Consider the following 13298-nt stretch of genomic DNA (forward strand, 5'->3'; position numbering starts at 1 on the left):
AATTACGAACGTATCATGGAGCATCAACGGTACCTCGCAGTACCTTCTTTTGAAATTTTTGTATGATATTTTTATTGATTTGGTTGATAGAACTCTAGAGTTGAAGACCATAATTCCACACTTATTAAATATTGAAAGGGCTGAATATCTACCCAATAACCGGTACATTTTTTTGTACTTCAGGTTGAGTTCTTTACATTTTTTCTTAGCATGTATCTTCCACTTGAGTTTAACATCAAGGATCATTCCAAGATATGTGGTTATATTTTCATAAGGTTCTACTTGCCAATTTATATATACTGGCTTGTGATTGGTACTTTTTCTGGTGCTCTCATCCATTTTGATGAGTGTTGTTATCTCTAATGACTAGCGTTACACTGTCAACTGCAAGTATAGCAACAACATTTTCATTGAATGTAAGCAAGTCCTGAGTGTACAGCAGATAAAGGACAGGTCCCAATATATTTCAATCTGGCACAGCTTCTTGTATTGTTAAGCATTTTCTTGTTTGATTCTGAAATGTATATATATATGTATATATATATATATATATATATATATATATATATATATATATATATATATATAATTTTCATATAATTTTCAGAAATTCAATGATTGCTTCCATGTAACCTCATTTGGAAGAAAAAATCGTTCAGAATAAGGATGGTTGCCATTTTGAATGAATCTTTAAGACTGAGGGTCAAGTCATCAAATTCGTACCTTCTTTTTAGTGCCTGACGTCTATCGAAAATTTTGGCAAATCAATTTTATGGGTAACAAGTAACACAATTAATTTGTGTTACACATTGTCTATATAAACACATCGAGCAAATAGATGAGAGAGAAGGCCCAGTTGTTCAACACCGTTTCCAATAGATAATAAAACGACAACGAAGTTATTAACATTGAACCAGAGAAAGTACTCTATGGAGAGTATGTAAAATGATACAATGTACCAATTGTTTATGGAGTGCTGGCGACCCATATAAATGTTGAGATATACGTATACAACGTAGAGATAACACGTTGCAGATTATGCAAGAAAATCATCGTGCTTAAGATGCTTTGCAATGTCCATTGTTATTTTGAAAAGGAGAAGATGGATATCATTTAAACATTAAACAAACCAGGTAAAACAGGTACAACATATATATTATGTTTTTTTTTGTACAAATAATTCCTTTGTATTTTTTAAATCTTTTTATTGTTCATCCATAAAAAAACAAGTATAATGAACTTCTACGCATAGAAATTGATAATCCATGTCAGTCAAGATAATAACACTCTCCAATTCCACCAGCTATTTCATTACATATTGAACAGGACGATGTCTATCCGGTATATGTATAGTAAATTCCAGTGTATGTATAGATTTGTACCGCAATTATGTAACAGGTCCATTGAAAAGTCTCCGGCCTACCATAGTAGAACACAATGTTTGGCATTTTTTTTTTATTTAACATAATTCCCTTCAAGGGTGATACACTGATTATAGCGACCCTTCAACTTTTCGAGCCATTTTTGTAGTACGATTTGTCCTCTGCTTCAAAATAGGCCTCAGTTTCAGCGATCACCTCTTCATTCCACGAAAATTTCTTCTCAGCGAGCATTCCTTTGAGATCTGGGAACAGGAAATAGTCGCTGGGGGCCAGATCTGGAGAATACCGTCGATGAGGAAGCAATTCGAAGCACAATACATAGATTTTTGACATCGTTTTCACTGACTTGTAACAGTGCATTGTTTTCGTGAAGCAGCACTTTCTTGTCAGCCGACTGTTGCGTTTTCCCACGCTTCGGAGCTTTATCGTGTGCAGTCCACTCGGACGACTGTCGATTGGAGTTCGGAGTGAAATGATGGAGCCATGTTTCATCCATTGTCACATATCGACGCAAAAATTCGGGTTTATTACGCTTGATCATCTTCAAACACATTGTTTTCGTCAGTAACTACTCTTTTGGGCGTGCACTGCGTTCACCGTCTTCGGTGCTCATTTCACCACGTCTAAACTTAACATACCAATCGTTGATGGTTGATTTTCCTGAGGCAGTGTTGGGAAACTCGGCATCAAGTCAAGTCTTTCAAGTTTTTCAAGTATCAGGTTTTTGCTTGAACTGTATATTTTCCCTTCAAAAAGAAATATTTTATCAAAACGTGAAATTCGGTTTTATCCATTTTCTTCACAATAACAAAAGTTGCTTAACTCATAATGCTATAATTCACAAACTAATGATCCGACAGCTGTCAAATTTATACACGCATCTTTTGAGGCTTATATCTAATTTAAAACATATGGATTTAATTCTAGTAGCGCCATCTATGTGTCAAGCCGGGGACTTTTCTATTGACCTGTTAAAATATATAAATACGTTAAAGTATTTAAAACTGTTGTTAATAACTTGCCTGTAACTTGCTTGTTTTCTGAGAAAGGATTCACGATTTTTATAAAGCGTTACAAATTAATTCCTAATATTTGAATTAATTGAGCGAAATGTGCGAATTTTCTATATGGTTCGTGTAAACAGGGATAAATGAACTATCTGTTTGTTTAACTGAAAAAGCAATGGATCCTTTCGTACACTTTCAACTCAATAAAATTTAATATACGAAAGGGATCCACTGAGGCTTCATTGGGATTAAACGTGTGCTGCTTAATCGTTGTTGTGTTTTGAAATAAATACGAGAAATGCGGTCAGACGCTTCCGGTCCGCATTACACGCTTTATCGCACGAATTTCCATGTAATAATTGCGTGCTTTTTTCTCGCCATTTATTTCCCAATAACAGGTTGTTTTACATTATCTCTATAAATATTAAAATCGATAGCGAGTAAATGATTGTTTGTGCCGGAGAAAATATCTTAAATAATCTCCCCAAAAAGTATCCCATTACCGAATTAACGTTGTCGACGAAGAAGAACATTGTTTTACTTAATGAAGAGGGCGATTGATATTATGTTTATTTTTAGTGTTGTACTTAATGTTATAATACTAGGTTAGGAAACAATATATATATATATATATATATATATATATATATATATATATATATATATATATATATATATTGGATAAAACAACATGACCACCCATTATACAATAATTATTCATTAATAAGGTCTTGAGCCACCATTTGATTTTAAAACAGCTTCAATTCTTCTAGGAAGAATATCTGAATAGGTTCTAATGGAATGCTGTTTTATTCTTGTACTAAAACAATTAATCTACAATCTAAATCTACTCCTTACTATCTGCTCTACAATAATACCCATAATGGTTCAATTATGTTGAGGTCTGTTGATTGTGCTGCCTGGGAAATATGTTTAATGATATCTTGAAGCTATGGGTGCATTATCATCTTGGAATATGACAGTGTTTTGTATTAATAATTGAGGATGTCAATATATTCATTCGTAGTAATCCGGCCAATGATATAAATGAGAGGACCAGTTGGATATCACAATATTGCCGCCAAAATCAATACGAGACCTCCCCCCATTTCGGGGTCTCTGTGCCTAAATCCATTCGTTTATAATAAACAATGAAATTGATGATTCATCGGACCATAAAACATTCATCAAGTTACAACCATTAAGTTACAGGTTTTATAATTATCATAACTATTTTTTCGCAGTTTAACGTTGACTTCCATAAAGGGTTTCAATTGCAGCCCTTCCATGAATGTTTTTTTGGTGGGGCTTTCCGCGATAGATGCATGTTGTTAATGTTGTACTTAATGTTATAATACTAGGTTAGGGAACAATATATATATACAGGGAATGGATAAAACAACGTGACCACCCGGCATTATAAAATAATTATTCATTAATAAGGTCTTGAGCCACCATTTGATTTTAAAACAGCTTCAGTTCTTCTAGGAAGAATATTTTCATAGGTTCTAATGGAATGCTGGCTCATTTTTACACTAAAACAATTAATCTACAATCTAAATCTACTCTTTACTATCTTCTCTAAAATAATATCCATAATGGTTTAATTATGTTGAGCTCTGTTGATTGTGCTGCCTGGGAAATATGTTTAATGATATCTTGAAGCTATGGGTGCATTATCATCTTGGAATATGACAGTGTTTTGTATTAATAATTGAGGATGTCAATATATTCATTCGTAGTAATCCGGCCAATGATATAAATGAGAGGGCCAGTTGGATCTCACAATTTAGCTGCCAAAATCATAACGAAACCTCCCCCCATTTCGTGGTCTCTGTGCCTAAATCCATTCGTTTATAATAAACAATGTAATTGATGATTCATCGGACCATAAAACATTCATCAAGTTACAACAATTAAGTTACAGGTTTTATGATAATTGCACTATTTTTTCGCAGTTTAACGTTGGCTTCCATAAAGGGTTTCAATTGCAACCCTTCCATGAATGTTTGTTTGGTGGGGCTTTCCGCAATAGATGCATGTTGTCTAGCCACAATATTTTTAATGTTCGTTAGCCTCTGTCAGTTAACTTTGGGTTTTGTATATTATTCCTCTTTGCCGATGATGTTTTACCATGTTTGGTGTACCATGTTGGAAGCCTCAGATATCACAGATTTCACCGATCGCTTGTTTTAATCATTGCAGAAGAAGGCGTGTAATACATTGAAATATAACCTACAAGACTTGTAAACTGAGTATAATATATATGTTGCATTATTTACACGAACGCAGTGTCGCCAACATGCAACAAGATGCATATATTGAATGATATTCATATTATTTTATGTATTCCCAATATAGAAATACGTTTGACACCACCAATTGTTGTAGGTATATTTGATGACTGTTACATGTATAAATTCAGCGAATTATTTCTTATTTCTAGTAAATATATTTGTTTTTCATCTTTCATTTCAGATTTACCTAAGTCTTTCTTTTTCCGAATTTTTTCAATGCAATCAAATATACATATAATTTAAAAAAGCATAAAAAAGGCCAGTGTAAAGTAAGGATATTAAAGAAGTACTATTGTTCTCTCCAGCATTAAACTCGAATTAATGCTGCTTTGTCGACTGTTTCATTCAATATAGCAGTTCATAATGTTCTTTAGCAGTCTATTCATCAGCAAATAAAATGAAAAACGGTACGTTAATCATTCTCATATTTGCCTCCGCTTTATTTAAAACGCAATATAAAAATCCGTTCTGAAATTTCGTTCAGTTTCAATCAAGCAATGGAGACGAGAAAAAACAAGGTGTAAATCGGGGTAACGGCGGCAACAGAGTGAAAATAATAAATACGATCATTACGGTTGTCGATTTGTTTTCGGAGAATCGGGAAAAATTGTAAATATGACAACGGCCACATAGGAGCCGGTCTGTTTTGGTTTGGAACTGTTTTTTTGGTCCGGTCTGCAGCGTAAATTATGGAGTTGCTTTTCAAATAAACAGCGAGAACAGAGGTGCAAAATTCATTTCGGCGGTTTAATTAAATCATGTTGTTTTGCAATGTTGCGGTACTAACTAACTCTTGGGGTTAATTAAATTAAAATTATACTAGAATGATGTCGTATGTTTTATAACTAGATAGCTTCATTTTGACATATTGGTACAATGTAGTTTATTTAAATTATTGTGCTGCGAGTGAGTTCCTAGTTGAAAATCGATGGTAAACGAGTAATGATCAGAAGGAGCATTGTTTGGTGAATATGAGTTCTGTTAGGTGCTTCCATGTATTTTAATCAGCTATATCTATCGGTGAAAATAGTAACCATTCAGGATTAGGTAGTGTTTGAGTTACACGACTCTACAAAAAAATTTTCTTTCTTTGTTCTAAAGTTTATTTTATGACTTTCGGCTTAGTTATGAACAAAAACAAAAAGAAAATACCTTTTTTGCTATAAAGTTTGCTTTTGTAATAGTTATAGTAATAATACTTCGCGATCAGGTGTTTTGTACAGATCTAGAATATTTTGAAATGTCGTCGCGAAAGTGTAAATATGATGCTGATGCATTTTGTTTTGTTGAAAGTTCTAGACGTAACATACGAATTAAATACATCTCACGTTCTCTTCGGAATCAAGACAAGACATGGGCTCCACGTGTTGCTTGTAATAATTGTAAAAGATGTTTGGAAGGTAATCAGCAAATTTTAATTAAATGATGAATTAAATATAATAGACATATTAAATTCTATTTCTATATTTTAGGTCGGTATCGAGGTGAAAAAAGGTCAATGAAATTTGTAACCCCAGGAATATTTCGAGAATCAAAAGATCACGTTAACGACTGCTACTTTTGCATTATGAATCCGAGTAAAAGACGTAGAGGTAAAATGCAAAACCTATCGAATATCCTGATTTGGAAACCTTTTCTGCTCCAGTCGCGCATGATCTGACACGACCAGTACCTGAGCCACCGGAAAAAGTATCGCGGAAAAGTAGCTCATCCTTAGTTCTCATAATAATAATTCCGATAAGGAGTCTTTACCTACACCAGAACAACCAAAACACCATCTTATTACTACAGAAGATTTTAATGACTTAATTCGGGCTTTAAATTTGCCAAGAACTAAAGCAAAGCTTTAAGCTTCTCGCTTAAAACAGTGGAATTTGCTTGATGATGTCATATATATATGAATACAATGAAAACATGATGGCAGACTATATTTGGGGTTTATTAGAGATTATTTATTTTAAGAGATAGTAAGAATGAACATAAAAGAAAAAGTAAAAGCCTGTACTTTAAATTATTTTCTACTTTTTTTGTAAGTTATTTTGATAGTAAAACTTTTTTATAAAAATAATTAAAATGTTCATTTAAATGGTTTCATTTTCAATTAAAAATTAACATCAGATATTTTGAAAAATATCGTTCAAGCGGTTTCCTAAATAAAAAAGCAAACTTTTTCATACCATATATTTTTTTTCGTTCAATTACGGCTTAATGAATGGAAATTTAATGCTTTAAAGTCAAACTCAAATTTTGTGTTGACCCGTGTTATCAGGACAATAGATTAATTTATTAAAAGGATCTATTATATATGGTGTTATTATGCAATAAAACGCATCGAACACATTTGTAACCAACTTCATTTTGAAGCTTCACTTTTCAGTATGCATCATTCTGCCGCAAGTGTGAATAAAACATATTTCCAGTGCGTTGAAAATGTTTGAAATTGTGTCGAGTAAATAGCACTTGCGGGAAGTTTTAATTTTTGTTCTATTTGTACAAAAAGGCGGCGGACGATCATCGAATGCTGTGTGGAGCTAATGGCAACTATGCTTCATCGATTTCAACATGTAAATACTGGTTTTTATACCGAAGACATAGAGTGTTCTGGACTAACAAGAAAACCATTGAAGGCAAGGATTTGTGGGTATTGAAGGAGTTGATGCATTTGAACCGAGCACCGTGCGAAAAGCGGCCAGAATACGAGCAAATATACAACAATGTCAGAATGATAAGATTAGATCATATGTTGCAAAACCGGCGAAAATACACTTGGAAACTTGGAAAATGGAAATTGCTACCCCACCTCCCGTATTATCCAGACCTTACTCTTTTTGATTACTACTTGTTTCACCATATGGTCGTAACGATAAAATACACATATATCATGTACAATACAGAAAAAGGTAGCAGAAAGAAGAAAGTTACGACGGAATTGGCAATAGCAAAGAAGTGAAGAGAATAAAAGAAAATTTAATAGAGCTGAAAGAACTCATCCAAAATGAGCAAAACCAAGGCATTCAAGAATACCTAGAGAATTTGACACCAACTGAGGCTACAGACTATTCGTTGTGGAAAGCAACAAAAAAGCTTAAGAGGCCCCAGCAGCATAACCCACCTATTAAAACAAACGAAAGTAATTGGGCTAAAAGCAATAAGGAGAAGGCCGACATTTTCTCAAAACACTTAAAAAATGTTTTCAAATCTTTCCAGTCTCAGCTACATAAAGGTGATGAAAATAAAATTACTAGCTTTCTAGATTCGCCATTTCAAATGGACTTACCGCACGAGAAATTAACGGTCAAAAAAGTTAAACAAACAATAATGAGAAGGATTAATATTAAAAAAGCTCCTGGTTATGACATAATTACTGGTAAAATTTTAAAAGAACTATCAGAAAATGCTATAAAACTATTGACATTTCTATTTAATTCTATTATATGAATTAATTACTTCCCTACTATCTGGAAAGTAGCTAAAATAATAATGATTCTGAAACCAGGAAAAATACTTATACCTATCGACAGTACTTGCTCTACCGAGCTGTTAAAATAAAGGAATTAATATATATTTTTTATAACATCTTTATTAGAAACGCTTAGTACAATCGTAATTATAAATTAATTTATTACTACTCTTCATTTGTACTTGGATTAATTCACAAGCAAGACGAGTGCGAGAAAATACATCAATATGTATTCCTAAATTAATGTAAAATATAACAATTATTTACTTAATAATTATATTAAAATGCTTTATAATTAACAAAGTTTCAAAATCAAAAAATATCCCATCTGATACGACTGTATAGTTGAGTAATTCCATTATTTTGAACAAAATACTAATTAGCTCTCATAAAAACTCTGGCATCAATTAATTTTACCGAAAAACTTTCGTTTGTCGGATTTTTCCCTTAATTATTAAAAAATATTATTTTAATGACCCATAAAATTTAAATAAAGAACTAAATTTAATCTCTGAAGAAAGTTTTTTAAATAAAATTTAATAAAGGTATAAAAAATGTATATAAACTATATATTTATGTATTTTTGATTAAATGTTCAAATTTTAATATATTTTAAAATATGATCTAGTATCACTTAATTTTGTTTTTAAATATATTGAAAGTTTTTGTTTATTTTGAATCATCATTCTCTATAGCACTATATTCGAAAATTTATTCTTGTTGGTCTAAAATTTAGTTGGTCTTGGTTATCTTGCTGATCTACAGAATTGGTCATAACAGATTGAAAACCTAAATAACGTTTCGTTTCTTTTTTGTTACATACTTTTAATATGTCTATTAAAACACATTTTAAGTTTAAACTTTGGGCAATATTTTGTCTCTCTAATTACTAGCTATTGTTTGTTTAATATTTCTTATAGTAACAGGTGTCTGAAATATACTTTATAAAAAATAGTTTGAGAAAGACAGAGGGGTCTATTTTCTAAGTATCGTAGCTGAAGCTGTAAGGCCATAAAAGGTGCATTGAAATTCAATGACCCCCTAGCCATAAATTATTCTAATTAAGAAACGTTCAAGCTTTGAAAAACACCAGTTCAAGGTGTAAAGCCAGCAACGGCGGATTGAAGTTGATGTAAATTATCAAGTTTACCGGAATTTAGACACAATCAGGATCTCTTTTCTAATAGATAAGAACCCTGAGTGTCGCTGTGTATCGACGTTTTTTTTTTTCTTGAATAAATCAGTTTTTTAAGTAAATTAATAGTTTTTTATTGTTTAATATACTTTCACAAAACTTATATACCGGGTAAAAACACTACACTACAATCACAATCATCACAGACAGATAATGAATTATAACAAACTAATATTCATCATAAGTTAGTCACTTAGGAACCATGTATATCATGCACAGAAAAAGTGACTCCCAAATTAAACAAGCAAAGCCATTATAAAAGAAATGCATATGCTTTTGTGGGTCTTGGCACAACAGATACAAACAAACCAATAAAACAAAAGGCGATTGCTCCAAGATCACCTATAAAGTTAAATCTCTATTATAACCTTTAAACAAGACGACAGATTGTCATTAATGTTGAATGCGTTTTTTAGGTTAGGTTGTGTTACTAAATATATTTCCTCATTTTACATTTTAACTTTTACTTGTTACTAATCTATTTAATTTTTGTTTCAGGTCAAATGCAACTGTATCAATGGATCCTACGTATTCGACCAGAAGTTCGTTAAGGGCGTCATTGAACAATAACAACTTGACTTATTTCCGACATCTCATCGCTGAACTATTGCCGAACAAAAAGGCCAACGTTTCCGATGACTTCGTCGAGAAGGTTCTCACCATTCTGAAGCAGAAATTCGCCACTATGGGCGACGAGTCGTCCTGGACGACATCCAACGAAACTCAGTCGCGGTTCTGCGGAGAGACGATAAAGTCTTGGACGTCCGCTTACGCTGATACTTATCACGCACACTTTGCCATCACCATTTGCTTTTTCGGCATCCTTACGAATTCCTTTAACATTATTATACTAACGAGGAAGGACATGGCTGCCGCTCCTATTAATCGTATATTGGCAGCGCTGGCATGGGCAGATATGTTCCTCATGTTGGAGTACATTCCATTCGCTTATTATTATAACCTAGAAATTAAAAAGAACATGGACTTTCCGTACTATGGAGCCGTGTACACATTGTTCCATACTCACTACGCATTGATTCTGCATACTGTGTCCATCTGTCTGACGTTAACTTTAGCGGTCTGGCGATATCTCGCTATTGGGTAAGACAACAAAACCATATAAATCAACTATAAGACCCGACTAAGCATTGCTGTGGCTCATTTATATTATAGTAAATTATTCAGTAAAACGTTATAGCCGCTAAACGTTAAAATCCACGAGATTGATATGATATATAAAGTATGATTTCTCAAATTAAACTAAAACTAAACTACTTAAGCTAAAGTTGAGAATAAGCCTATACTAAACAAGTTCGTGTGGCTTGCTTCGCATCAATCTAATAAAATGATAAGCAACCAAATCATACGGACTAAAGGTTTTTATAGATGAAAGTAAAGTGTCATAAATTGAAAGGGACAATATTTTCACTATATTGAATAGTTTAGTGTAATATATAATTTAACGTATACCTTAGTTACAGTAACACGTGGACGGATCTGCTAGTGTCATAAGTAGCGTTGGTAACTGAAAATAGAAACAGTCGGTAGTCGCAAAATAGTTTAACTAGTCGATAGTAAAAAAACTAGCGACTGAAAACAGTAATTGTTCTTTCTATTCGTGATAGCAGACCTAGATGTATGAATTCCTTCTCATTTCAATTTTGAAAGAGAAAAAGGCGAAAATAATTATTTGATTGTCCATGCTGCATAGTTGGAATCATATTAAGTAATTTTAAACTGACAAGTTGCAGTGTGAAACAAGGAAATTGAATAATGATACCAAATATGTATCATCGTATCTAAATATTTGGAAAGTAATACTAATATAATATAATAAAATAGCATTAACTATTTTGCCATAAAAACAGTCAAGGTATTTTACTATTTATCATTTTTTTGCCCAATTACATTAATAGATAATCTTGAAAAATAGTGTTCCAAAGCGCTGCTACATTAATGTACAATATGTTATTTATAACCAAGACAAAAATTACAACAAGCAATTCATAAAACCATATATACTATATATAAATATATGTAAGCATACATTCGACACATTACTTTCAAGGTCACGGCTAGAAAGACAGAGGATTAAAAATCAGTCGAATGAAACTAGTAGAAACGAAAATAGTAAGTCGAGCCAAAAATAACGACTGAAAGTAGACAAGTGAAATTGATAGTAAAAAGTAATAAAATAGAAATAGTCGATAGTAAAAAATAGTAAATTACTAAACAGTCGATAGTCGTTTTCAGTCGATAGTCTACATCGCTAGTCGTAAGTAAATTTTGAGCACACCTATATTATGCAAATTTTGATTAAAACGATTTCAGTAGTTTACAAGTTTATCGAGGACAAACAACTTGATACGAATTTTTTATCTATAAGGATTTAAAACACTGATATTCTCTTTTGTTTCCAGGTTCATCGAAAAGAATCACATTCTCTGCTCTCACCACCGATGCACTTTGGCCATCATCATTTCGTTCATCCTACCACTATTCCTTTGCATGCCGCAATACCCTGCCCTGACCATAAAGAGTACCGTGGTGGAAGAACAAAATGTTAACTACACATTATACCACGTACAGCTTAGTGATTTGGTCGAGAAGCACAAGACCCTCCTGAAAGTCAATTTCTGGCTCTTCGGTATTTTCCTTAAGGTGTTACCGTGCTTAATCCTGATGGTTATTAGTATCTGGTTGATCCGAACGCTCTTCAAAGCAAAGAAAGGACGCCAGGTGCTGAAAAGCCAGGATAACAACTTCCTGATCACACCCTCTAGGGAGCAGAACAAGAATTCGAATAAATATGAACGAAGAGCGGATAGAACGACGAAAATGCTGGTGGTGATCCTGATTTTGTTCCTGGTGACCGAACTTCCACAGGGATTATTTGCTCTGGGTATTGGACTGACTGGGAAGGACTTGTTCCTGACTTGTTACCAGTCGTATGGTGAAATAATGGATATATTGGCCTTACTGAATGGTTCCATCAACTTCCTGCTGTACTGCTGCATGAACCGCATGTTCAGGATTACGTTTGGGCAACTGTTCCGAAACAAAATATTGAACAAGTGGGTTCAACCAGGAGCTTCAGATACACCCACAATGTAAGTTGGAGTAAAATATGTGTTAATAAGATCGAGAGGGAGCTATAAGAATATTCAAGAACATTGGAAGAACTACGAATTAATTTTGAGGTGTTTTTTTTAATTTTAAAGCATTATTATTTTGATTGTATTGAAGATTGTACATGGGTTTTCTTGACGCTAATCATTAAATAATTAACAATATATCTTTTCATGATACATCTAATACATATCTAAGAATTTTACGTCGGATTATTTTGAACGAAGTGAAGTGAGGTAGCGACATCAAACAGTGACAATAGATCTTAAGAATTTATGACTGGTTAATGTTAATTTCATTGTTCAAATAACTACATTATCGTAAAACAACTCACTAGGTGTAAGAGAATCTGTTTAACTGGCATATTTTAATTGCCAAAAGAAGAAGAGGAAGCTGTAGTAAAAATTTCAATTACATCGAATGGACATTCTTTGTGTTCTTCTCCCATTTCGAAAATATAGATTCTAGAAAATCTGTCCCAGCACCTGGCAATGACTGTCTATACATATTACATATTATCTAATGAACTAATCTTTTTAGAATGTTCTATATATCAGATATCGTCAAGTTAATACGTTTGGTACCGAATTTGATGCAAACATATAATTTTGCCAGGTGGTCATCCTGAAATGCTTCATGTACAGAGCATAGGGTTGATTAGCAGCGATTGAGCTACTGAAGCATTGAAAATATCTTCTAATCTAATAGATACACTAAAAGTAATGGAAATGCTTTAAAAGATGAGCAGAAGATGCTACTTTATGGTACTTTTAAGGATGGAACAATTCGAGTAATATTGGCGATGGTATCCCAAATTGTAGGATTATC

General features: G+C 32.9%; 1 protein-coding gene across 1 annotated transcript in view; it reads left to right on the top strand.

The window, feature by feature from the left end:
- Positions 1–13298, top strand: part of LOC143195090 (G-protein coupled receptor dmsr-1) — a 60457-nt gene that overhangs the window by 46741 nt on the left and 418 nt on the right. The window contains exons 2-3 of the mRNA XM_076401950.1: positions 9840–10442; positions 11762–12451. Coding sequence (XP_076258065.1) covers positions 9859–10442; positions 11762–12451 — 1274 coding nt within the window. The 5' untranslated portion in view covers positions 9840–9858. The remainder of the gene's footprint in view (positions 1–9839; positions 10443–11761; positions 12452–13298) is intronic.

This window comes from Rhynchophorus ferrugineus, unplaced genomic scaffold (assembly GCF_030347505.1).
Source record: "Rhynchophorus ferrugineus isolate W39M unplaced genomic scaffold, kcgeb_rfMv2 rfM4, whole genome shotgun sequence".
NCBI lineage: Eukaryota > Metazoa > Arthropoda > Insecta > Coleoptera > Curculionidae > Rhynchophorus > Rhynchophorus ferrugineus.